The sequence below is a fragment of the Dendrobates tinctorius genome, unplaced genomic scaffold (genome assembly GCF_039654945.1).
Source record: "Dendrobates tinctorius isolate UK_male_01 unplaced genomic scaffold, ASM3965494v1 ptg000224l, whole genome shotgun sequence".
Taxonomy (NCBI): domain Eukaryota; kingdom Metazoa; phylum Chordata; class Amphibia; order Anura; family Dendrobatidae; genus Dendrobates; species Dendrobates tinctorius.
The window spans coordinates 2680339-2706103 of NW_027361891.1; the positions used below are offsets into that span (position 1 = coordinate 2680339).

General features: G+C 41.5%; 1 protein-coding gene across 1 annotated transcript in view; it reads right to left on the reverse strand.

The window, feature by feature from the left end:
* Positions 1-25765, reverse strand: part of LEMD3 (LEM domain containing 3) — a 116874-nt gene that overhangs the window by 83138 nt on the left and 7971 nt on the right. The window contains exon 3 of the mRNA XM_073555446.1: positions 23678-23741. Within this exon, the coding sequence (XP_073411547.1) occupies positions 23678-23741 (64 nt within the window). The remainder of the gene's footprint in view (positions 1-23677; positions 23742-25765) is intronic.

Here is a 25765-nt window from a genome sequence, read left to right on the forward strand (position 1 = left end):
CCTGCCAGGAGCAATACCTAAGAAAAATATTGAGGATTTTTTTCTGGTAAAAAAGAAAAAAAGAAAATTCCCTATAGAGGCTGCGGGGGGGAGGAAGAAAAAATCGTAGTAAAGAGAGGAAAAATAGATCCGAACAAAAAAACAATGGATCAAACATCTTCAACCTCTCCTCCTATACTCTAAAACCATTAGAAAAACAGGTGTTGTCCAAAGGACTTTCCTATTGTCAAACGTACACACCTAGGGATTTTGACACTTTCTTGGACATTCAAAACTTAAAAAATCTTACCTTGAAACGACACTTCATTATGAATAAAAACAAAATCGCTAACAAATTAGAACAGGTACCAACACATGAAAACCCAGAAGTGAATGCACATGCTGAGGTAAAACCCAAATCAAGTTTTAACCCCACTGAAAGCAAAGGGAACCATATAACTGTATTTGGGGATATCATTCTTAATGAGATGAAACAATTGGGATTGAAAAAATCTGGAATAAAAAATAGATACAAAAACAATTTAACAAAGAGGGGAAAAAATGCCATTCAGGATCTTCTAGAGAATAATGAAATTGTTATACGCCCTGCTGATAAGAGAGGAGGTATAGTGATTCAAAACTATGATATATACTGCCAGGAAGCTAACCGTATCTTATCGGATCCAGATTTTTATAGTGTTGTAATAAATTACCCTTCAACTGAATTAATAACAGCCTATTCGGATTTAATAAAAAGAGGGACTGAGGAAGGAATATTTAATGAAAAAGAAAGCAAATTTCTGAAAATAAAAAACCCTAACATACCCTTCTTCTATCACCTCCCAAAATTACACAAAGATATTAACAATCCCCCCGGACGTCCGATAATATCTGGAATAAACTCCATCTCGAGTAATCTTGCAGAGTATATAGATAAATTAATGAAAGTACATGTGACCAATTTACCCAGCTACTTGAGGGATTCATCTCATCTTATAGAATTATTGAATGAATTTACATGGAAAAAAATCCTATAAATTTTTTACCTTAGATGTAGCAGCCCTATACTCGAATATTCAACATGAATTGGGATTAACAAGCTTTTACCATTACGTTAGAAATGATGAGCGTTTCTCAGTGGCACAAAAGAGGTTTATTTATGATGGATTATTTTTCATTCTTAAGAACAACTTTTTTACTTTTTTTAAAAAAACACCTATCACCAAGAGAAGGGAATGGCAATGGGGTCAAAAGTGGCGCCAACTTTTGCAAATCTCTTCATGGGGAGATTCGAAGAGATTTTTATTTATAAATCACGCTTTTACAATTGTATAAAATTTTTTAAACGTTTTATTGATGACATTTTCATAATATGGGACAGTAGTAAAGGGAATATTGAGGATTTTGTCATAGATCTGAATAATAATGATTGGGGCATGTCCTTTTCTCCATGCCACAATGAGAAAGAAATTAATTTTTTAGATCTTAATATTTATATTGAAAACCTTCAAATTAATACAAGAACATACTTTAAGAAAGTGGATGCGAATAGCTTCTTGCATTACCACAGTGGCCATTATAACAAATGGCTGGTAAACATACCTGTGAACCAGTTTAAACGAATTAGGAGAAATTGTACTACTGAAATTGATTTTTTAAACCAAGCTAAAATACTAGAAGAAAGATTTGAGGAAAAAAAAATATCCTAAGAAACTAATAAAGGAATCCCTGGGTCATGTGCAAAATAATTATGATCAAAAATCACTTTTAGCTAAAAAGATTAAAACTAATACTGACTGTTTTAATCTTAATTTTATTACCACTTTTAATAAATACTATAAGGAAATGCGTGAAATTTTAAAGGCTAATTGGCACATTCTTTTAAATGACCCCATCTTAAAAACCATTTTACCAAAAACCCCAGGTGTTACTTTCAGGAGACCACCCAATATTAGAAACCTTGTGGCTCCGAGTAGATTGAGAGGACAAAAAATCTCTGTGACAACTAAAAAGAAAACTGCAGTACCACCAGGAATTTATAAATGTGGGAAAAAGAAATGTTTGTGTTGTAGGGGCATTGGTCATAAAAAAAACCCTTTTTAATTCAACATCAACGGGTGAAACTTTTACTATTAAAGCCAATCTCACTTGTGAATCAAGTTTTATTATATATTTAATACAATGTATTTGTGGAAAACAATACGTGGGACGAACTACTCAGTGTTTTCGAAAAAGGATGAACTCCCACAGGCACAACGTGAGGATTGGCTATATGAAACATGGACTATCTAGACATTGTGCCCTACATCATAAAAATGATTTTTCCTCTAACATTTTTTCCCATTGACCATATACCTGAAAATGCTCCGAATAGATTTCTACAACTTAGTAGAAAAGAAATTTATTGGATTTATCGACTCGATACTATTAATCCAAAAGGTTTAAATGAAATATGCGATATTTTTATACAAGTCTTACCTTGAGGAATGTTTTTCATATTTTTTTATATTTAATATATCAATTTGTAAAAAAATTTTAAAGTGTACAAAATTATCCTCACATTTTATCTGGTGAATTGAGAAGTTTTATGAGAAAATAATATATGTTAGGTGAGATACATTTCTTAATGGTTTTTTTTTTTTGTTTTGTTTTTTTTCCCCTACTACGCTCTTGGCCGGGATATACCTCAGGGATCCCTTGGGTCATTCTAGTTCACTCAGCACTACTCTCTCTGGTGGACATAATTATATTATAGTTGGGTTCACCGCTAATTCTCATTTTTAAATACATTTGTTTTTAATTCGTAACAGTCCTTTTATTAAGTTGGTTTTTGGGATTTAAAAACTTCCCCACAAAATTATTTTTAAATAATTTTTTAAATAATTTTAAAACACATCTTTAAATTAAACAATTTGGTTTTATATTTTTCTCTCGCATATTTGCTATTTGCACACTGGGAATTGTGGCAAAATGCTTCTAGTTCTTTCATAGATCTGCCATGTGAATGACAACATAGAAAAAAAAAAACAAAAACATCGGTTTAAAATACACAATTTCTCCAAATATAGCTCCTTTTATACACTCCCATTTATCACTACTATTGGTGAAAGGAAACTTTTTGCACACTATCTTCACTAGTTATATCACATGAGTAATTACTCTCCACTACTCCTCACCACTGGTAGCTCATCAGTCATGATAGCTCAGTGGTGAAGCCGCCAGACATTTGTCTCAAACTCACCACAATGAAACTGGTTCTTATCCTCTCTTGTTCCCTTTTTTTGTGTTCTACATATTTCATATATTTCTTTTTATTTAATTATAAAAGTCCATATTATTGCATTGATTGTCTGAATAGGATACACAATACTATCACGATCCCGAATATATGTTTTTATATATATATATATATATATATATATATATATATATATATATATATATATATATATATATATATACACATACACACATACACATATATTGATATATATATATCACTTTGCTTGTCTTTTCCAAATATCTTTATGTCATATCATCAAGAAAATATGAGAGTTTAAATTCCCTCCCAAAGAAAGAAAAATATCAGAAAAATACTAATAATGCATTTTGTCGTCTATACAAAAAGTTCACTTTGTTAAATATAAAAACAGTTCATCAAATGACAAAACATACAATTACAAAAAATATTATACAAATGTAAGAGGCAGATAATGATGCAACCGTGGTTGTGACATGGAGACATATGTAAACAAGGGACCAGAAACTCCCATGTAAAAATCAATAGTTATAATGCCAACAACAATAAGTGTCATCTATTAAATATTAATGTAAACATGAATAGAAATTTTTTTAAATTTTTTTAATAGAGACACACTACATTAAAAAGAGGGGAGGAAACATCCCAGTATAATCCATTAAGTAGTGTTAGCAAAAAAGATCATGTGTATAAACATCAAGAGTTCCCTTATCCATAATAAAGAAATGTCGCCACGTCACACAGAACACCCCGACGCGCGTTTCGCACCTCGCTTCCTCGGGGGGCGATATAATCCCTCCTGAAATTGTTCGCCTTAAATAGGCCTTTATCTTTATGTGCAGTATGTGCAGGTTGACGCCCTTCTCTCACAACGGGGGGGTTACGCCCACACAGCATATAAGGCTGTCATTTGTATAGACCGATCACAACTCTGTACTGTAACCTGAAGAGGTGCGGTTTGTCACCTCGAAACGCGTAGTTTCTGTAGTACATATAATAAAGAACTTGAAAGATTTATATGGATTTCTGAAGAATTCTTATCACTAAAGCAGCGCGGATGCTCAGAAGTGCTTTTCTTGGATCCTCAACTTATGATACCTAGTGGACGCTGTCCACCTGCACGAGCTCTGCAGCAGCTATATGACTGCAACAAACGTTGAGAGTGGTTGTGTCTGAACACAACCCATAAAGGGTGAGTACTCCAGAGTACTTTTATATTTTAATTGATTTATACCAGGTGAAGCCCTATGTCTGCGCCCCCGCCCTTGTTTTCTCTTTTAATGTTTCTTAAAGCCAGAAAGTTGCCATTTGAAATGACTAATTTTGTAGAAAAAAAAAGCAGATCACAGACATGGCATAAAACTAAACTACTGAATGAACATCCTCCAAGGTCGGTGATTACATAATTTTTGCCAGGGGTTGTATACCAGCACTTGTGATGGTTTAAAATTTGGGGCCAACATTTAGTGGTAAATTTTTTTCATCTAATGGTATACAAGATTCTGTGAAATTTGTAGTATAAACATGCACACTACAAGTATGGACATTCACTGAAGGATGCATTTCGTAAAATGGTGTCAATTATTGGGGTTGATTCTGCTGTTCTGGCAACTTGTGAAAAAAGAAGGTATCCAGCTCCGGAGATAAAATCCAAAATCTTTATTGAAACAAATTAAAAGGTAATAAGCTGCTTGATAACACGTATATACTGAAGGAAGGAATGTCCTAGATAACTGGACGTGTTTCGAACACGTGTAGTGCTCTTAGTCCTCAGTTTCACAATGAGCAGTCTTGCAAAAGTTAAAATACTCCCCAAACAGGTGGTAAACAAATGAAAATAATTGCTCCACTAAGAAAAGGTTAACACCCAGATAACATGGCAGAGAAGAAAAAAAAACCAAAAAAAAAAAACCACATTTAAGTTATGACGGTGCATGTCATATATAGATGGTACAGACAATAGTCAATAGTGCAACATAAATTCCTTCTTTAAGTTCAAGCCCAAAGGTACTCGGGTGTTTAATAAATAAATCCAAAATACTTCCCTATCCCGCAATTTTTTTTTACCCTATCTCCACCACGTATATTACCATGCACCTGCTCTATTGCATAAACACTAAATTGTGCAACTTGTCTATTGTGCAGGTTTACAAAATGGTTGGATGCGTTAGATATATGACAGGTTGTGGGCTGAATGGTATCATAAAGATGCTCTTTAATCCTGTCTCTTAATCTTCTGATCATGGAGCCCACATATAGCAATCTGCATGCTGAACACTCTATTATGTATACAACATAATCTGAGTTGCAATTTAGAAAACTCTTAAATTTCTTTATATTTTTTGAACAAGAAAAAAGACTTTTTTAGAACGTAGACATGTTTACAAGGAGATTGCCCACATCTAAAAAACCCTGTGGTGGACAACCAAGTGGAAACATTTTTCGTCTGAACAGCGCCATAAAAGCTGGGGGATAAAGAATAGCTCCCATTGAAACTCCACTTTTCTGGAGAAAAATTTTTTTGTCAAACAAGAAAAAATTGTGAGATAAAAGAAAAGCAAGCACTGAGATGATATACAACTGCAACTCATCATTGTATGAACTATATTTATACAAATGAAACTGAACAGCGTGCAAAGCAATTCTATGGGGAATGGACGTATATAGGGCAACCACATCACAAATTAACCATGACCATTCAGGGTCCCACGTTACCCCATTGAACATACTTAATACATCCTTGGAATCCTTCAGGTAACCAGGAGTTCTCTGAACTAGTGGCTGCAAAATTGTGTCAAGCCATTCTCCTAAATGTTCACGGAAGGATCCTATTCCCGATACAATGGGATACATGGGGGGGTGGAAAATTATTTTTGTGCGTTTTTGGTAATGCATGCAAGATCGGAATTACTGGATTTAATACATGCAAATACTCAACTTGTTTTTTAGTGAAAAAACCCTGACTGAATCCCTCATCAATCACATTTACACATTTTTGAAAATTCTGCTGAGGGGTCTGATTCAAGAAAATAATAAATATCACTATCTAGTAACAGGTTATGGATAGCAGTTGCATAATCAGATTTGTTGAGAACCACTACAGATCCGCCCTTATCCGACATCTTAATAATGATATTAGTATTTGTTTTCAATTTGATTAAAGCATTTCGTTCATCTTTTTGACAAATTATGTTTATAAGAACGAGAAGGAATCTCTGATGCGAGATTACGCAAATCCCGTTCAATATTGTCTGGAAACGATGCATAATGGATCCATTATTAAGATGTCGGATAAGGGCGGATCTGTAGTGGTTCTCAACAAATCTGATTATGCAACTGCTATCCATAACCTGTTACTAGATAGTGATATTTATTATTTTCTTGAATCAGACCCCTCAGCAGAATTTTCAAAAATGTGTAAAATGTGATTGATGAGGGATTCAGTCAGGGTTTTTTCACTAAAAAACAAGTTGAGTATTTGCATGTATTAAATCCAAAAAAAGCAAAAAACACAAATATCCTGAACTAAAAGTAAAAAATATACTGCAAATAATGCATAAAGGTAATAATAATAATAAGGGTATTTAGTAAACATAATTTTGATCAAAATAGTGTACAAGCCATCCCCCAATTTTGGAGCCACTAGTTCAGAGAACTCCTGGTTACCTGAAGGATTCCAAGGATGTATTAAGATGTTCAATGGGGTAACGTGGGACCCTGAATGGTCATGGTTAACTTGTGATGTGGTTGCCCTATATACGTCCATTCCCCATAGAATTGCTTTGCACGCTGTTCAGTTTCAATTGTATAAATATAGTTCATACAATGATGAGTTGCAGGTGTATATCATCTCAGTGCTTGCTTTGCTATTTTAGAGTTATTCCAATTTTACATCAATAATCCTTTCAATCTCAAATTTACCCATACATTTGATAAAAAAAGTATTAATTTTTTGGATTTGTGTTTGACTGGTATCCCTTTTAACACTATCAGCAGTTGTACGTATCGCAAAAAAACCGCAGGCAACACCATACTACACGCACGCAGTTTCCATAAACCACATACGATTCAATCAATTCCAGTGGGTGAGGTTATCAGAGCAAAGAGAAATTGCAGTGACAATACAATTTTTGATAGTGAAAAAAAGAACATTGAAAACATCTCAAAAATAGAAAATATCCTGATTGGACTGTAAATCATGCTTTCAGTATAGTAGATAAAAAATCCAGAGCTGAACTCATTTCACCGACTGTTGAACCAAATTCCAAATGTCAGACTGAATCTAAAAGTAATACTAATTCTTGTTCAGAACAGCCGGTCCTGGTTCTTACATATAGTACTCATTTCAAGTCAATTTCTGACATAGTGCATCGAAATCTAAATATTCTGAGAGATGACGATATTATGGATACTATATTGAAGGATGGTATTAGAATTGCTTCCAGACGTGCCCCGACTTTAGCGAATTCTTTATCCCCCCAGCTTTTATGGCGATGTTCAGACGAAAAATGTTTCCACTTGGTTGTCCATCACAGGGTTTTTTAGATGTGGGCAATCTCCTTGTAAAACATGTCTACGTTCTAAAAAAGTCTGTTTTTTCTTGTTCAAAAAATATAAAGAAGTTTAAAATTAAGAGTTTTCTAAATTGCAACTCAGATTATGTTGTATACATAATAGAGTGTTCAGCATGCAGATTGCTATATGTGGGCTCCATGATCAGAAGATTAAGAGACAGGATTAGAGAGCATCTTTATGATATCATTCAGCCCACAACCTGTCATATCTAACGCATCCAACCATTTTGTAAACCTGGACAATAGACAAGTTGCACAATTTAGTGTTTATGCAAAAGAGCAGGTGCATGGTAATATACGTGGTGGAGATAGGGTAAAAAAATTGCGGGATAGGGAAGCATTTTGGATTTATTTATTAAACACCCGAGTACCTTTGGGGTTGAACTTAAAGAAGGAATTTATGTTGCACTATTGACTATTGTCTGAACCATCTATATATGACATGCACCGTCATAACTTAAATGTGTTTTTTTCTTCTCTGCCATGTTAACTGGGTGTTAACCTTTTCTTTGGGGAGCAATTATTTTCATTTGTTTACCACCTGTTTGGGGAGTATTTTAACTTTTGCAAGACTGCTCATTGTGAAACTGAGGACTAAGAGCACTACACGTGTTCGAAACACGTCCAGTTATCTAGGACATTCCTTCCTCCAGTATATACTGGTTATCAAGCAGCTTATTACCTTTTAATTTGTTACAATAAAGATTTTGGATTTTATCTCCGGAGCTGGATACCTTCTTTTTTCACAAGTACCTGACGTCAAGCAGAGATGCTTCCTTGCTCGGATAGAATTACTCATGTGCGGCGTGGACATCACTATAATGGTGAGCTGAATCAACTTTTTTCTGTTCTGGCAACTGACAAGGCATCTTAAAACCATTCTAGCAAGACCTGCTCTCCAAAAAAGGTAGCACTCTTTACCTTCAGAGCCCAGCAGTGTTCCAGAACAGTAATTTCTGACCACATATGGGCATACTCAGGGGGAAAAAAATAAAAAAAAAATAAAAAAAAAAAAAAAATGTATGCACCTTTTCACATCAGCTTTTTTAAAAGTTAAAAATTGGGTACTAAAGCAATTTTTATGCACTAAAGAGTCATTTTTAATTTGTGGCCCAATGTTTCAAAATTCTGCTAATCTGTGGGTTAGAAATGCTCATCACACCCCTAGATGTGTTCTGAAAAAGAAATTGGGTCAACTGTGTGATTGGGGTTGTCATTTTTAAATATCAGGGGCTTTTCTAACGCGACATTGGGTTTCCAGCAAAAACTGTTTCACAATCAAAGAGGGCTTAGACGAGTCATGTCTTATGCCAAGACTAATAACTTATGGGGTATCAACGTACTCAGAAGATGTAAATTGTGGTTTAGTTTTATATCGTTGTGAAGAAAAAAAATTGGGGCTGAAAACAACTTTTTCTAAAAATACTAAAGCAATTTTTCGCTTTTACCCTCCACATCGTATATATATTTCGTGTAAGCACATGAAGGGTTAAACCTTCAGAATTAGGTTTTGAATACTTTTAGGGGTGCAGTGTTTAAAATAGGGTGATTTGAGGGGTTTGTGTGCCAGAAAACCCATGAGCATTTTCAAAAACTATGCCGACAGACAAATGGTATATTTTAGTAAATGGAACCTGTCACTTCAGAAAAAGTAATTTACCTGAATATATAGGGTTAATCTGCAGGTTAACATGCAGCTTTAGTGAGAAAATTAGCTTCTTTCCTCCCAGGATCTGCCAGCTTTCAGTCAGAGGCATGCACAGAGCCAGCTGTCAGTGGCAGGGCGTGCTTACAGTTGTTAACACCGATCGGTAACTACTGGCATGCATCATTCTCCTGGTAGCAGAACTTTGTTGGGCAGCATTGTACAGCTATTTACCTGCAGATTGACACCATATTGGCAGTTAGTGTTTTATCTGAGGTGACAGTGAACACGCAGAAAAGTTAAAGGGAACCTGTTTTAACCCCTTTAACCACCCCCTTCCCAGCCAAGCCTGTTTGCACCTTCATAAAAAGGCCAAATTTTACAAATCTCACAATGTCACATTATGCGGTAACTCTGGAATGCGTCAACGGATCCTATGGATTCTGAGACCGTTTTTTCGTGACATTGTAGTTCACGATAGTGGTAAAGTTTATTCGATATGACTTGCATTTATATATGAAAAAACTAAATTTGGCAAAAATGTTGAAAATCTTACAATTTTAAAACTTTTAAGTTGCATGCCCTTAACGACCAGGGCCCTGCATTTTTGGTTTTGCATTTTTTCTCCCCTTCTTCCCAGAGCCATAACTTTTTTAATTTTTGGTCAAAATGGCTATGTGATGGTTTATTTGCGGGATGAGTTGTACTTTTGAACAACACCATTGGTTTTACCATGTGTAACAAAACAGGAGAAAAAATTCCAAAATTTGTAAAAAAAAAAAAAAAAAAAAAATAAATAAATAAATAAAAATTCAACCTTTTCTCGCTACGTCATTTACAAGATTTGATTAATTCCTTTTTATATTGATAGATCGGGCGATTTTGAACGTGGCAATACCAAACGTGTATATTTGTATTTTTTTCTTAATGGTTTTATTTTGAATGGGGTGATTTGAACTTTTATATTTTAAATGTTTTTTTAAAAACTTTTTTTTTACTTTTTGCATGCTTTAATAGTCTCCATGGGAGTCTAGCAGCTGAACTTGTCCTATCGCCTCTGATACATACATGTTGCAGCCCTGCTCTATGTATCAGAAATGCGCAGTTGCTACGAGCGCCGACCAGCAGGCGTCACTCACAGCGAGCCAGCAATGACAACCACAGGGGTTGTCAAGCCAACCTGTCAGCGACCCACGGTCATGTGACACGGGTGACGAAGGGGGATTGTCCCTGGACATCTGATTGCATCTTATGCCTCGCATGTTCTAATATGCGAAGTGCTCTATGGTTTTACCTTACTCCTGATGAACCTTAGAAGAGGGGAAAGGCGTTGAGTTGTTATATGGCTTTAAGTGTCATCTGCTTGTACTATTATAGCTTTTGAGCTGCAATATGGCCTGGAGTATCATATCTTGTGTTGAGTTTGATTATATGGTGTATCTGACCTTATGAGTTCTAAACTATTGTTGGGGGAATCGGATAAGTTGATGGGAGGCCACCTAGTTGGATGGGAAATTTGTTATTTTCTGGGTTGAAGTCTTTGATATTATGTATCCTCCATTTGTTATGATCATATAAGTCTAAAATCTATAAATTGAGAGGGATTTTTCTTTAGGATATAGGAGGCTAGAGGTTTCTATACCTTAATATCACTAAGAGCAATTGAAATATATGGATGGATGTATATATTCTCTACAGGCCCATTTTTCTTTCACAAAAGCCTAATATGGATTATTAAACCTCTATTTATATGGTCCCAGGAGGTTATTAAATGTGATTTGAAAGCGATTTGGTGTGAAAGATTTAGTTTCCAATTCTTAGGATGTATATGAGCAGCATCATCTAGTATTGCTTAGAGATCGTATTAGTACACAAGAAGATCTGCTTAAAGAGTAGTCATTTAGACCTTCAAGAGAAAGATTTGTGTAGAAAGGAGCCTATACAGATTGAGCGTCAAGAACTACCAAGAAGAAACTGACATTCATAATTCTCTATATAAAAAGAGGATATCTAGATACCTCAGCTTTCTCACCTACTTGTCTAACCTTTTCACACCCCTGCGACATTAGGGCCCTATAGGGTGAGCAGGGATGCCAATGTGCAGGTTTTAGGGTGCCAACCCCCGCTGTCAGGTAAGGGCAAGCAGGTCAGCGTAGGGGGAAGCACCTCCCTATGGTGATCATCTTTTTGTTGGTGGTGGTATGATGCATTAGTGGTACAATTAAGTATTTTTGTGATTTTTAATATTGGATAATAAAGTTTGTAGATTTTATGGTATTTGTAAGGGTTTGCGGTGAAAAGGTTTAAGGGTGCCATGTCACATAGGCAGAGACCCTGATGTGCCAGAACAGAAACCCCCATATGTGAACTCATTTTACAAACTACATTCCAATGAATTCATCTAGGTGGGGTGCTGATACCATTGAGCAGTGAATAAATTACATTTTTACCATTAAAATGTTGTTTTAGCCCCAAGTTTTTAATTTTTCAAAGGGCTAATTTTCCCAAGTGTGCATCAATACCCTCCATGTAAATCCGGAAATATTTTTCAGAGTGCAAAACTCAGAAGGGAGTTGAGCACCAGATTTTACTGTTATGGTTTACAGGTGCCATGACCCACTGGGAGAACCCATGAGGTGCCAGAACAGTAGAACCCCCCCCATAAGTGACCCCATTTTACAAACAACACCTCTCAATGAATTCATCTAGGGGTGCAGTGATCATATTGACACCACGGGTATGAGATTTTTATACCATTGGGCAGCGAAGAAAAAAAAAAAAAAAAAAGAAAAGTACATTTTTACCACCAAAATTTTGTTTTAGCCCCAAATTTTACAATTTTCACACAAGTGGTTAAAAATTGTACCAAAACTTGTCCCACAATTACTGAACGTGGCAATACCCTATATGCGGCTGTACAGTACTAAGCCATAAGGAGATACTCGGGAGCAACAGAGAGCCATTTGCCTCTTGGAGTGCAGGTGTTCCTAGAACAGTGTGCAGACTCCATCTACAGAGCCCCTAATTAGTAGAAGAGCACAATCTCCCCTCAAGAGATCCTATTATGAAAGTCATACCCCTTACGGAATTTATCTACAACTGTAGTGACGATTTTGACACCATGGGGATTTTCCAGAAACAAGCAGCAATGGATGTTGGAGTGAAAATTGCAAACTGCCGTTGTAGTGACCAGTACGTCACAGTCACCAATACATTATGCCCAGCCGATGCTTCTGCAGGCATGCACCCGTAAGCTAGGCGGGCTCTCATTTCAGAAATGCCAAATGTGGACGCTATATGTGGTTTAGGCACACTTGGGCTCAGGAGGGAGGGGGCATTTGGGAGCGGAGATTTTGCTGAATTTCTTTTGGTTGGTGAGGAGCCATTTAGCTTTTCCAGAGCCTTTATGCTACCAGTGGAAGCCCCTTATATCTCCATTAACCAATGACAAAGCTGAGTGAGGGCTTGCTTTCTTTGTGAATCGAGTTTGTTGAGGAGAGCCACAATACTTAATTAACCTCAAGACATAAGAGATTGAAACGACCCATAAAGTGCATTTCACCTTACATAAGCTTGCTCAGATCAAAGTGTGACACTAAAGATGGCTGCCATTTCCTGTTTCTCCACACACCATGCTCTGGTATCCAAGATGACGCCCACCCTGATGACCTCATGGATCTGCCCACGATGATGCCCACCCTGATGACCTCATGGACCAACCCAGTGTGATGACTTCATGGATCAACCCAGTGTGATGACTTCATGGATCCGCCCATGGACTAGCTCATTTCCCACAACCCACTAACCAATGGAATACATCCGATCACTCATTTTAGAGCTAATCAAGCCCCCTTGCCCCCTTACAGGGGTTATATAAATCTATGTTCGGATTAAATAAAGGTCTTGGAGATGAGCCATAGATTGATCAAGGAGAGCTTACATCATGTGTGTCTGGTGTTATTTCGTTAGTGCATGCACTTGATCAATATCCATTAGGCCAGGAGTAGGCAACTAGTGGACATTTCCTAGTTTTCAACCTAACAAGTTGAAGCTTTTATTGGCAACATTTTACATAAAGTTTAGGATCATTTATACAGCGCTCTAGGCTTAACACTTACATTGGGGTTCCATCTAAATCTCCAAGTGACGTGATTCAGATGAAAGCGCCCCCCCCCCCCTCGAGATCCTGTCACTATATAATGAGGCAGCAGTTACTCTGGACTCCGTTAGGCCTCTTTCAGCGGTGTCCTTTTCAGAAGTGAACAAAACTGTGGCTGACAGCATTTTTATGCAATCCTAAAAAGACAGGACACTCCCGAATCGCAGGCAGTGTCCACAGTGCCTCATAGGGAATCTTTCTCCAGGAGTTGCATCTGAACCACATATTCCAGAGATTTTGACAGAAACCTTGACACATGCGCTCAGCGCAGAGTGCAGGATAAATATGTGCCAAGCATTAGTGCGATCTTTGGGAGGCAGAATGAAAAAAAAAAAAAAAAAAAAATTAACAGCAGGTGAAGAATTGGTTTTATTTTCTACGCAGTTCCTTGTGCAGTATAAGTGACTAGGTGGATTTATTCTTCGGCTTGGTGCAATTACAACGGTACCAGATTTATATCAGGTTTTTATATTTGGCTGCTGTCACACTAAAAGATGCTTTTTATTGCAAAAAAGCACAACTATATTTTAAGAGCTATAATTTTTCCATATTTTGGCCCATAGAGTCATATGAGGGTTTGTTTTTGTGCAGGACGAGTTGACATTTTTATTGGTACCATTTTCAGGCACAACTTTTTTTGATTGCTTTCTATTACGATTTTTGGGAGGAGAAAAGAACAAAAACCAGAAAATTCAGGAAATTGTTTTGGGTGGGGGTTGCGCAGCTTATGTTGCTCTGTGGTAAAATTGATAAGGCAGATTTATTTTGGGTGTCAGTATGATTGCAACGATAAAAAAAAGTTGTATGTTTTGGCGTTTACATACTGTATTATACTCACGTATAAGCCGAGATTTTCAGCCCATTTTTCTGGGCTGAAAGTCCCCCTCTCGGCTTAGGGTCCCGTCACACACAGCGATATCGCCAGCGAGATCGCTGATTGTGACGCCAGTGATCTCGCCAGCGATATCACTGTGTGTGACATGTATCAGCGACCGCCCCCCCGCCGGGTATCGCTGATCGTGCAGGATCGTCCTGGGCCGTTTTTTGATCGTTGGTCTCCTGCTGGCCAGCGCACATCACTGCGTGTGGCAGCGGGAGAGCAACTATCAGCGACGCTGCACGCTGGTTTCCAATGTAAAGAGCGGGTATCTAGAAGCCGCGGGACTCTTAGAAAGCCGCTGTTTACCTTTTATACCAGCTTACTCGCAGGTCCTGATCGCTGGTGAGTGTGTATGACAGGTCACCAGCAATCAGCTAACAATGTCCCAGCGATCCCATCCACGTCGGATCGTTGATGGGATCGCTGGGACATTGTTACATGTAACGGGGCCCTTATACACGAGCCAGGGGGTCATATTCATGACTTTAATGAGTGGTACCACGTGACCGCTGAAGGAAGGAGCCCGAGCCCAGGAGAAGCGGGGCTTCAGAGTCTGCGCCAGGAGGGGGTAAGTATATGTAATATTCACCTGTCCCCGGTCCTTCGCTGTTCTGTCCTCCGCGTCCTCTGGCTGTGATGTTCAGGTCAGAGGTCGCGCTTACGGAGTTAGTGCGCACAGCACAGTCTGCTGCCTGAACTTCACTGACAGAGGACCCGGAAGACAGCGCACCCGGAAGACAGAGCAGCAGCAGTGGACCAGGGACAGGAGAATCTCTCAGGTGCCGAGACCCTGAGCCAGCGGTGACACTGGCACCAGGCCCCCACAGCATGCCAGTGTCCCCACCTGCTCAGGGCCCCGACACCTGGCCCCCAGCGACAGAGGCGAGTTTTTTTTTTTTTTTTTTTTTTTTTTTAGCAGCGGCAGCATATGGAGGAATAATCAATGGAGCATCTTTTGGGGCCATAATCTATGGAGCATCTTATGGGGCCATCATGAACTGTATGGAGCTAATGGTTCAATATGGATATTCAAAAACATTTAACCTACTGATGTCTCAATTTTAATTTTATCGGTATCCATTTTTATTTTTGAAATTTACCAGTAGCTGCTGCATTTTCCACCCTAGGATTATACGTGAGTCAATAAATTCCCAGTTTTTTGTTGCAAAATTTGGGGGGCTTTCAGCGGTGCAATGTTTACTTACATCAGTCTTTTTGATTGTGCTTTATTCCAATTTTTGCTTGGCGGTATGATGCAGCATTTAAAAAAAATGCTTGTTTAAAATAATACTTGTTTATCTTTTTTTAATGGTGTTCACTAGAGGGGCCAACTAAAACAAAACGTGTGAGGGAAAAAAAAAACTGTTTGGGAGCACGGCAGGGCTCAGAAGAGAAGGAGGGCCATTTGACTTTGAATGTAAAATTTGCTGGAATTATTGGACACCATGTTGAGTTTGGACTGCCACTGATGTGCCTAAACAGAGGAAACCCCCCACAAGTGACACCATTTTAGAAACTAGACTCCTCAGGTAAAATAAATCTACATGTGTGGCGAGCACAGCTTGCGCTTCTGGAGACATGCACCTGTTAGGCAGGCTCTCATCACTACAGAAATGTCAAACATGTGGACACTAAATGTCATTTAGGCACACTGTGGCTCAAAAGGGAGGGGGACATTTGGATTTGGGAGAGCAGAATTAACTGGATTTCTTTTGGGGAGCGAGGAGCCATAGCGCTTTTCCAGAGCCTTTGTGATACCACAATAATGTGGAAACCAGCTATATTTCCATTGGCAGGCCTGAGAGGGGACATTCTTTTCTTTGTGGATTGAGCTGAAGGTTTTATTGGGAATATTTTACATAACGTATGGGATCGCATTTATCTGGCGATCTACGCTGAGCACTTACATCGGGGTTTCCATCTAAATCTCCGAGTAACGCGATTCAGATGAAACCCCCAGGGATCCATTCACTATGATGAGGCAGCAGAGTAACTCTGGACTCAGTCTGGCCTCCGTTCAGCAGTTTTCTTTTTCAAAAAGTGCACAAAACAGGCAGACTGTGCTTTTATGCGAGCACCGTTCCTATACTGAGTGCCGGGTGTCAAAATCAGCTTGTGGTGCTCTGATTAGGTATTCATAATGAGGAATGCTGACAGGTAACTGACCCCTCACTGGCCTGCCCCCTAGTTTACATAATGAATAAGCCAGATTACTTACCAGTAATGCTCTTTTAATGAGTCCACTCATTAAAAGAGTATTACCGGTAAGTAATCCGGCTTTTTACCCTTTGCCACGACAGCACCCACTGGAGAGATTCCAGAGACCATCACCTGGGTGGGACCACCATGCCAAGGACAGTCCTGACAAAGCTTAGGTCAGAAGTTGATGAAAGATCAAGTCTATAGTGATTATAGAAGGTAGAGGGGGTTGACCAAATTGCTGCCTTACATATGGCTTCAATTGGAACATCTCCCCTCTCAGCCCAGGAGGCTGCCACTGCTCTGGTGGAATGTGCTCTGATGTTCTCCAGAGGATCTTCATTTTTCACGGAGTAGGCTAAGCGAATGGCATCCCTGATCCATCGGGATATGGTGCTCTTCGTGACTCCGTACCCTTTTTTTACAGCCCTGAAAAGATATGAACAGAGCCCTACACTGCCTCCAGCTCCTGGACCTCTCAATATATTTTAGGACAGTTCTTCTAACATCCAAGGTGTGGAATTTCTGCTCCTCTGGAGTGGAGGGATCTCCAAAGAAGGTCGGGAGGAGTATTTCTTGAGATCTATGGAATTTTGTTGATACCTTAGGCAGGTATGAGGGGTCTGGTTTTGATATTAACCTATCCTGGTATATCTGAAATAAGGGTGGGTCTATGGATAGAGCTTGGATATCACTCACTCTCCTAGCAGACGTTAGTGCTACTAAGAGGGCCGTCTTGAGTGACAAGCATTTCAGGGATATAGTGTCTTCCATAAGGGCGTCTAAGACCAGATTTAAGTCCCATGCAGGGATTGCAGGTATGTGAACCGGAGTCATTCGTTCGCAAGCTGTAATAAATCGTGATATCCACTTATTTCCCGCTATATTGTGGCTGTACAGTGCCCCTAATGCGGACACTTAGACTTTTAGCGTGTTAACAGCCAGGCCCAAGTCCTTCCCTTCCTGTTGAAATTCCAAGATAGGAACTATCGGAATTTCTGTGGTATAAGGAGCTGTATGAAACTGCAGGAATTTTTTCCATATTCTTGCATAAATCTGGGTAGTGGACTGCTTCCTACTCTGTAGGAGCGTAGCAATCAGTGTTTCAGAAAACCCTCTTGATCTTAGTAGCTGCCTTTCAAATTCCATGCCATCAAGTGTAAGTTGTCCCCTTGGGGGTGGAAAAAAGGGCCTTGAGAGAGTAGGTTGAGATTAGAAGGGAGAACCCAAGGATCTGACACAGACATGGTTCGTAGCCATGAGAACCACGGTCTCTTGGGCCAAAATGGTGCTATCAAAATTACTCTCGCCTTGTCCTCTCTGATCTTCCGAATGACCTGTGGTAGGAGGATTATCGGAGGGAAGGCATATGCCAGGTTGAATTTCCATGAGACCTGGAGGGCATCCAGTATGTCTGGATGATCTGACGGGGACAGGGAGGCAAATGCTTTTATCTGTCTGTTCTCTCTCGTGGCAAAGAGGTCCACCTGAGGTTGCCCCCATAGAGCTACTATGTACATGAAGATGCGGCGATTAAGGCACCACTCCCCTTGCCGAAGTGTGTGTCGGCTTAAGAAGTCTGCCTCTTCGTTGTTCTCTCCCCTGATATGGAGGGCCGAGAGGGACAACAAAAAGCTTTTGGCTAAGTTTAAGATACTTCCCGAAGAAGACATCAAAGTCTTTGATCGAGTACCTCCCTGTCTGTTTATGTAGGCCACTGTAGTGGTGTTGTCCGATAAGATCCTGACATGCTTCTGTTGGAGCTGTGGAAGAAAATGGAGCAGAGCATAATACACCTCCGCCAGTTCTTTTAAATTAGATGAGTAGCCCAGTTCATCTCTATTCCACCTTCCTTGACAAAAGCTATTCCCCATATGGGCTCCCCAGCCTTGGGGGCTAGCGTCGGTGGTTAGGATACAAGATGGTACTATAACCCATGGGACTCCTGTGGACAGATGGTTATCCTCTAGCCATTCCAGAGAAGCCAAGACATCCTGTGATAAGGTTATCTTGCTCTCGAGGTGACCACTATGTCGCCTGTCCTCTTGGAGGATCTGATGCTGCAGAGTGCGGATGTGATAATGGGCCCACCGGACTGCCGGGGCACAGGAAGTGAGCGACCCCAATAGAGACATTGCCCCTCTCAGAGACATACGTGGTCTATTTATGGCTGCCTCCACCTTTCCTTTTGTGAGCGTAATCTTTACCTGAGGGAGTAGACATCTCTGGGTTGTGGGGTCTAACTGGAACCCTAAGAACATATGAAGGGAATGCGAAACGAGTCTGGACTTCTGGAAGTTGATGATCCAGCCTAGATCCTGTAAAGATGAGACTGCGTCAGCCACACGTCTGGTACACTGGGTGATCGAGTTCCCGATAATTAGGAAGTCATCTAGGTAAGGCACGATTAGAGTGTCTTTCTGACGAAGATAGGCCATCACCTCTGCCAGCACTTTGGAACCCGCATATTCATGAGTTTTAATGAGCGGTACCATGTGACCGCTGAAGGCAGGAAGAGCGCAGAGAAGCTGGGGGCTCAAGACACAGCGTCAGGACGGATAAGTATAGCAATACTCACCTGTCCTGCGTCCATGGCTGCTTGCTGCTGTCTGTCATCAGTCAGTGACTTCAGACAGCAGAGGGCGCGGTGACGTGATTAGTGCGCGCCGCGCCCCCTGCAGTCTGAACGTCACTGACTGATGACATGGCAGATAGCGGTGAGCAGCCATGGACGCAGGACAGGCGAGTATCTGACACCCAGCGACGGAGAGGCGAGTATGTCATTTTTTTTTATTTTTACATGCAGCAGCAGCATGGGGGCAGCATATGGGGGAACAATCTAAGGAGCTTCTTATGGGGGCAGCATATGGGGGAATAATCTATGGTGCATTTCCCACCCTAGGCTTATACTCGAGTCGACTTATACTCGAGTATATACGGTATACTTAGAATCCAGGGACTTGAAGTTATTCATTCCCATTTTGAAGAATTTTTTAGTCTAGCCCCTCCTGGGGGGGGGGGGGGGGGGGGGGGGGGGAGTTCTGATTTTTTCAGTATTTATTTTCCTTTCTGAATGTTGAACCTCTAAACATGCTACCCTTTTGCTTCTCTTCCTTTGCGGGCCATTTAGTTGATCTGTCTGCTTGTCTCCTCCCAAACGGCCGCCTTTTAAAGGTTCTCCTGTAGAAAGGGATAGAAGAATCAGGGAAGGCCTTCTTCCTTTCTTACGCTTTGGCGAGTATGTCATCTAGGGCTTTCCCAAAGAGAAACTCACCCTCACACAGGGTTGCGCAAATCTTCGATTTTGATTGCGCGTCTACCCTTCCAGCTTTTCATCCATAGTGCCCTCCTGGCGTTGTTTACAAGACCAGCCGATCTTGCTGCCAGCCGCAGGGTGTCTGCCGATGCATTGGCCATGAAGGCCGCCGCCCCTCTAATGGAATAGCGGCCCGTAGTTTTTCCCTAGACACCTTCTGCTCGATTTGTTGATTTAATTGGTCCAACCACACGAGCATAGACCTGGCGGTGCATGTGCTGGCTACTGCTGGCTTAAAAATGCCTGTGGTAGACTCCCAAGACCTTTTTAATGATGACTCCGCTTTACGGTCTAGCGGGCCCGCCAATAAGCCTGCGTCCTCTACTAGTAGACTGTGTTCCTCACGGATTTGACTAGGTTATCCACACTATCCAGGGGAAAACATGATCGTCCCTCAATGTCTGATGACGATGTGAGTGAGGAATCAGAGATTATCCCGTTCTTCCTCTGACTCTGAGGGTCACTTGTTTTTTGCTACTAGTCTGAGGGAGTACTGGCACGGGTGATAGCCTGTATCTCCTCCCTAATTATGGCCCGAATGTCCTTTGATGACACTGCCGACCCTGGCCTAGTTTCTCTGGTGCATTGCTTACAGAGCTATTTGGGGTAGGAGTCAGGGAGAGGCTGAGTGCATAAAGCGCATTCTTTATGTTTGGCCTGCTGGAGGGTATACTTCCCCTGGAGATCACCCATTACTTCCGGGGCTTTGGAGCATCCGCGCCGGCCGGCTACCGCACCACCACCGCCTTTGTGTGCGGCCTGCGCCTCTCCCCACGCTGCCGCCACCGCTGCCTCCTGCAGCAGTGGCCCCTGCGAGCTTGGTGCCACCTGGAGCGCTCCTAGGTGAGACCGGGCGGCCATTCCCAGACCCGGTCATCACCCCCCATCCGTCAGAAGAGGGGGGAGCCATCTAACGGAACCTCCCCCGACGCTACCTCTGGACCGCAGCCCCTGCCGTTCTCGTGGATACCGCACAGGCGGCGTGCCTTTGGCCCAGGTATGTCTTCCTGAAGGATATCCTGAGGTTCCCTGGGAACAGGAAACCAAAACTGAGGGAAGGCGGACCGCCCCCTTTTATCTTTCTGTTGGGTTTCCCGTTCCAAATGGAACGGATCCAATACCTCCAGTGGGTGCTGTCGTGGCAAAGGGTATATAGCACTTACTGCAAAAAAAGCCTCCTGTACATTTAGTACATCACCAACAGTAAATACGCGAGGTTAAAAAAAAAAAATCCATTTTAAAATGGAGCCTGCACAGTAGCAGCTATTAGTGTATATAGAGGTGATCTGATAACTGCTATTGCGCAGGCATCTTGCTAGAGAAGAAAAAAAAAAAAAAAAATGTATCCGGTGTTGGCGGCGCCATCGGTGGATTTTTTTTTTATATACACTGCTCAAAAAAATTAAAGGGACACTTAAAACAGAATATAACTCCAAGTAATTCAAGCTTCTGTGAAATCAAACTGTCCACTTGGGAAACAACACTGATTCACATGCTGTTGTGCAAATGGAATAGACAGATGGAAATTGGCAATTATCTAGACATCTAATATATAAAGCTCAATGTGGGTGTGGATAGATGGCTGGATGGATGGATGGGATAGGCATCCGCACCGTCGCAGCTACAGCCACAAAATTTGTCAGTCACGTCTGGACCCCGAGAGTGTCCTAAGCTATGTTGTGAGGCGAAATATTTTAACCCCGCGCGTTCCAATTCACCAAACAATTTTGCCCCATCTACATAATGGGGATAAAAAGTGTGTATCAAGCCCCGCCCCTCATGGCACAATGGTTGCCATGGCAACGTTGATGTCATCATAGGTTGCAAGCCCCGCCGCTCATTATGATGTCATAATGGTTGACTATGGGATGGAGGATGTGTGATGGGTATATGGGCACTCGACTATGGGATGGAGGATATGTATGATGGATATATGGGCACGGGCCTATGGGATCGTGGATATGTATGATGGGTATATGGGCACAGGACTATGGGATGGAGGATAATTATAATTTGCTATAACTAACCACAGTTAGTTACTATGCCCGGGCAGCGCCGGGCTCTTCAGCTAATCCTCAATAAAGGAGCGGTTCTCCAGGTGGGGACCACAGACCACATCTCAGTACCAATGCTTTCTGGCTGATGTTTTGGTCACTTTTGAATGTTGGTTGTGCTTTCACATTCGTGGTAGCACGAGACGGACTCTACAACCCACACAAGTGGCTCAGGTAGTGCAGCTCATCCAGGATGGCACATCAATGCGAGCTGTGGCAAGGTTTGCTGTGTCCGTCAGCTTAGTGTCCGGAGGCGATACCAGGAGACAGGCCAGTACACCAGGAGACGTGGAGGGGGCTGTAGGAGGGCAACAACCCAGCATTAGGACCGCTACCTCCGCCTTTGTGCAAGGAGGAACAGGAGGAACACTGCCAGAGCCCTGCAAAATGACCTCCAGCAGGCCACAAATGTGCATGTGTCTGCAAAAACTGTTAGAAACTGACTCCATGAGGATGGTCTGAGTACCCGACGTCCACAGATGGGGGTTGTGCTCACAGCCCAACACCGTGCAGGATGCTTGGCATTTGCCACAGAACACCAGGATTGGCAAATTCACCACTGGCATCCTGTGTTCTTCACAGATGAAAGCAGGTTCATACTGAGCACATGTGAAAGATGTGACAGTCTTGAGATGCTGTGGAGAGCGATCTGCAACATCCTTCAGCATGACCGGTTTTGGCAGTGGGTCAGTAATGGTGTGTGGGGTGGCATTTCTTTGGAGGGCCGTACAGCGTGCTCGCCAGAGGTAGCCTGACTTCCAGTAAGTACCAAGTGGAGATCCTCAGACCCCTTGAGACCATATGCTGGTGCGGTTGGTCCTGGGTTCCTCCTAATGCAGGACAATGCCAGACCTCATGTGGCTGGAATGTGTCAGCAGTCCCTGCAAGATGAAGGCATTGAAGCTATGGACTGGCCTGACCGTTTCCTAGACCTGAATCCAATTGAGCACATCTGGGACATCATGTCTCGCTCCATCCACCAACATCACGTTGCACCACAGACTGTCCAGGAGATGGCGGATGCTTTAGTTCAGGTCTGGGAGGAGATCCACCAGGAGACCATCCGCCGCCTCATCAGGAGCATGCCCAGGCATTGTAGGGAGGTCATACAGGCACGTGGAGGCGCCACACACACTACTGAGCATCATTTTGACTTGTTTCAAAAGGACATTACATTCTACTTTAATTTTGTGTGGGACTCCAAATCCAGGCCTCCATTGGTTAATAAATTTGATTTCCATTGATTTTACAGAAGTATTCAATGAGAATATTTCATTCATTCAGATCTAGGATGTGTTATTTGAGTGCTCCCTTTATTTTTTTTGAGCAGTGTAGTATCAGGATAACCTCAAGCGCATTATTAACACAGTAAAAAGGTATTATAATGCAGCACAAGTGCCACAAGACGAATTTCAGTACCAGCCTAAAATTAAACTGACAGACTTATCATTTACATAGAAACTTCTCTACAGATCTACATGTATACTGGACAACTGGAGGGGGGGGGGGAAATATTGTATACAATTCTAAGCAATGAGTGAAATTGACTGTTCAGTGGCCAATAAATGACAGCTAAATCAAGTACTTGTCAAACTTTTTTGAATAATCTTACCTGCTCTTTTTGACAACTTGTCATGTAGCTTATGGAGTGCATTCATGAGATTTTTTTCAGCTTTCTGAAACAAAATATGAAACATCAAAAAACACCCAGAGACGACAATATGCAGCCGAACATTGTTCAATATGCTTACAGTGTGACTATTAGGCCAGGATGCACACTACCGTTTGTGATGCGAGAAACTCACAAGTCTCTCGCATCAATACCCGGCGCTGCCACCGGCACTCAGGACCGGAGCTGCATGTACTGATGTGAGAGACTTGTGGGAGTTTCACATCACACACAGTACTGTGATCCTGGCTTTAGACCAATGTTACTAAGTGAATTAAGGCAAAAGACAGGTAACAGAACTCTAAAAATGTTGTTTGAACATTCATTGGCACTTTTAGTGCATCTATCCCATCTTTAAAACAAAAGCATAGCTCATTGCATTTATTAGCTTACAAATTTGACACAGCATACTTAAATATATAGATTGAAAGATGTAAATAGCTAGTACCACTTTGAATAAGCTATAAATACAGCACAGCTTTACTTTGGACCCTCTTCTAACTACATAAAAGATCTCTCAACCAACATCCAAGCTCAGGTCTCTATTCACATCTATGTCAGGTAATGGATCAGCCTCATATTGGAGTGAGCATCTTAGAGGAAGGACTTGCATATCAGACATTTATAGCATATTCTGTAAATATGCAATGTTCAACGAGACCAAAGCAACATCTTAGTCCTTTTGATTGCAGAAGCACATCAGTTTTCTACTCACAAGTAAACCAATCTACCCCCGAGACATCCCCTGTCTAAATGCCCTACTAAAGGCCCCGTCACACTAAACGACGTCCCAGCGATCCGACATGATGGGATCGCTGGGACATCGTTACTCAGCCCCAGCGATCAGGACCAGCGACGCTGGTTTCTAATTGTAAACGTCTGGTATCCAGGAGCCGCGCGTGTTATGAATGAGTCACAAAGGAGGAATAAACAAAAAGCAAGCTAAGCCCAGAAAACCGAAGAGGTTGGTAACTAGCGGATTGCAGACCCCTGATACTATCCACAACAACTATCAGTAGCCGTGGAGCGTGCCTACGGTGGTCCTAGATGCCTCGTCACGGCCGGAGAACTAAAGCCAAAAGAAAGGGAAAATCTAAACTGCCACAGAGCAGACCCCAAAGCAATAGGCAGCCCCCAACATGTATTGTCGGTGAAACAAGATGAAAACACAGACACAGATAGAAAGATAGGCTGGCAAACGATGGGGCCCTCACTAACTAGAAAGGACAGGAAAGAAAAGCTGCTGACTGCAATCACACAAAAAACCCTGCCAAAAAGAATGTCCAACTCGTCTGATAGAAAAAGGCCCTGAAGTCGCTAGACTTCAAATCACTATATCAGCACTCAGGTATATTCTGAAGACAGAGCAAAAGAGATCAACTGATCAGAGATAAAATGGGGATTCAGCCCAGTCCCAGCCAGGGCTGGCTTTACACAAAAACTAAGTAAACCAGACAAAAACTCATGAACAATAGCAGAGAAAACTTAGCTTTAGGAAGGCAGGAACCAAACTGGAAACCAGAAGCCACAGTCAGGAAAAATCACCAGCAAGAAACTAGGGAGTCGGCTGCCTTAAATCCAATCAGAAACTCCTGATGTCCAATCGCAGTCCTCCTCCTCAGGTGGCCGGTCTCTGCCATTTAGATCAGCTTCATTACCTCCCTTCACCAACAGAGGGAGTCCAGATAGAGAACTCACTACTCCTCTGTCAGCACAGCCAGCTCCATAACCCTCACCAGTCAGAAGCAAACCCGAAAATGAGCTCAACACGCACGACTCCTGGATACCCGCTGTTTACCTTGGTAACCGGCATACACGCTGGTTTCCAAGGTAAACATCAGGTATCTAGGAGCCGCGCGGCTCCTGGATACCCGACGTTTACATTAGCAACCAGTGTCGCTGATCTCTCGCTGCCACACGCAGCGATGCGCACTGGGCAGCGGGAGACCAGCGTTCGAAAAACCGCCCAGGCCGCCTGAGCATGATCATCGACAACCGGCAGGGGGGCCGGTCGCTGATCCCCGTCACCCA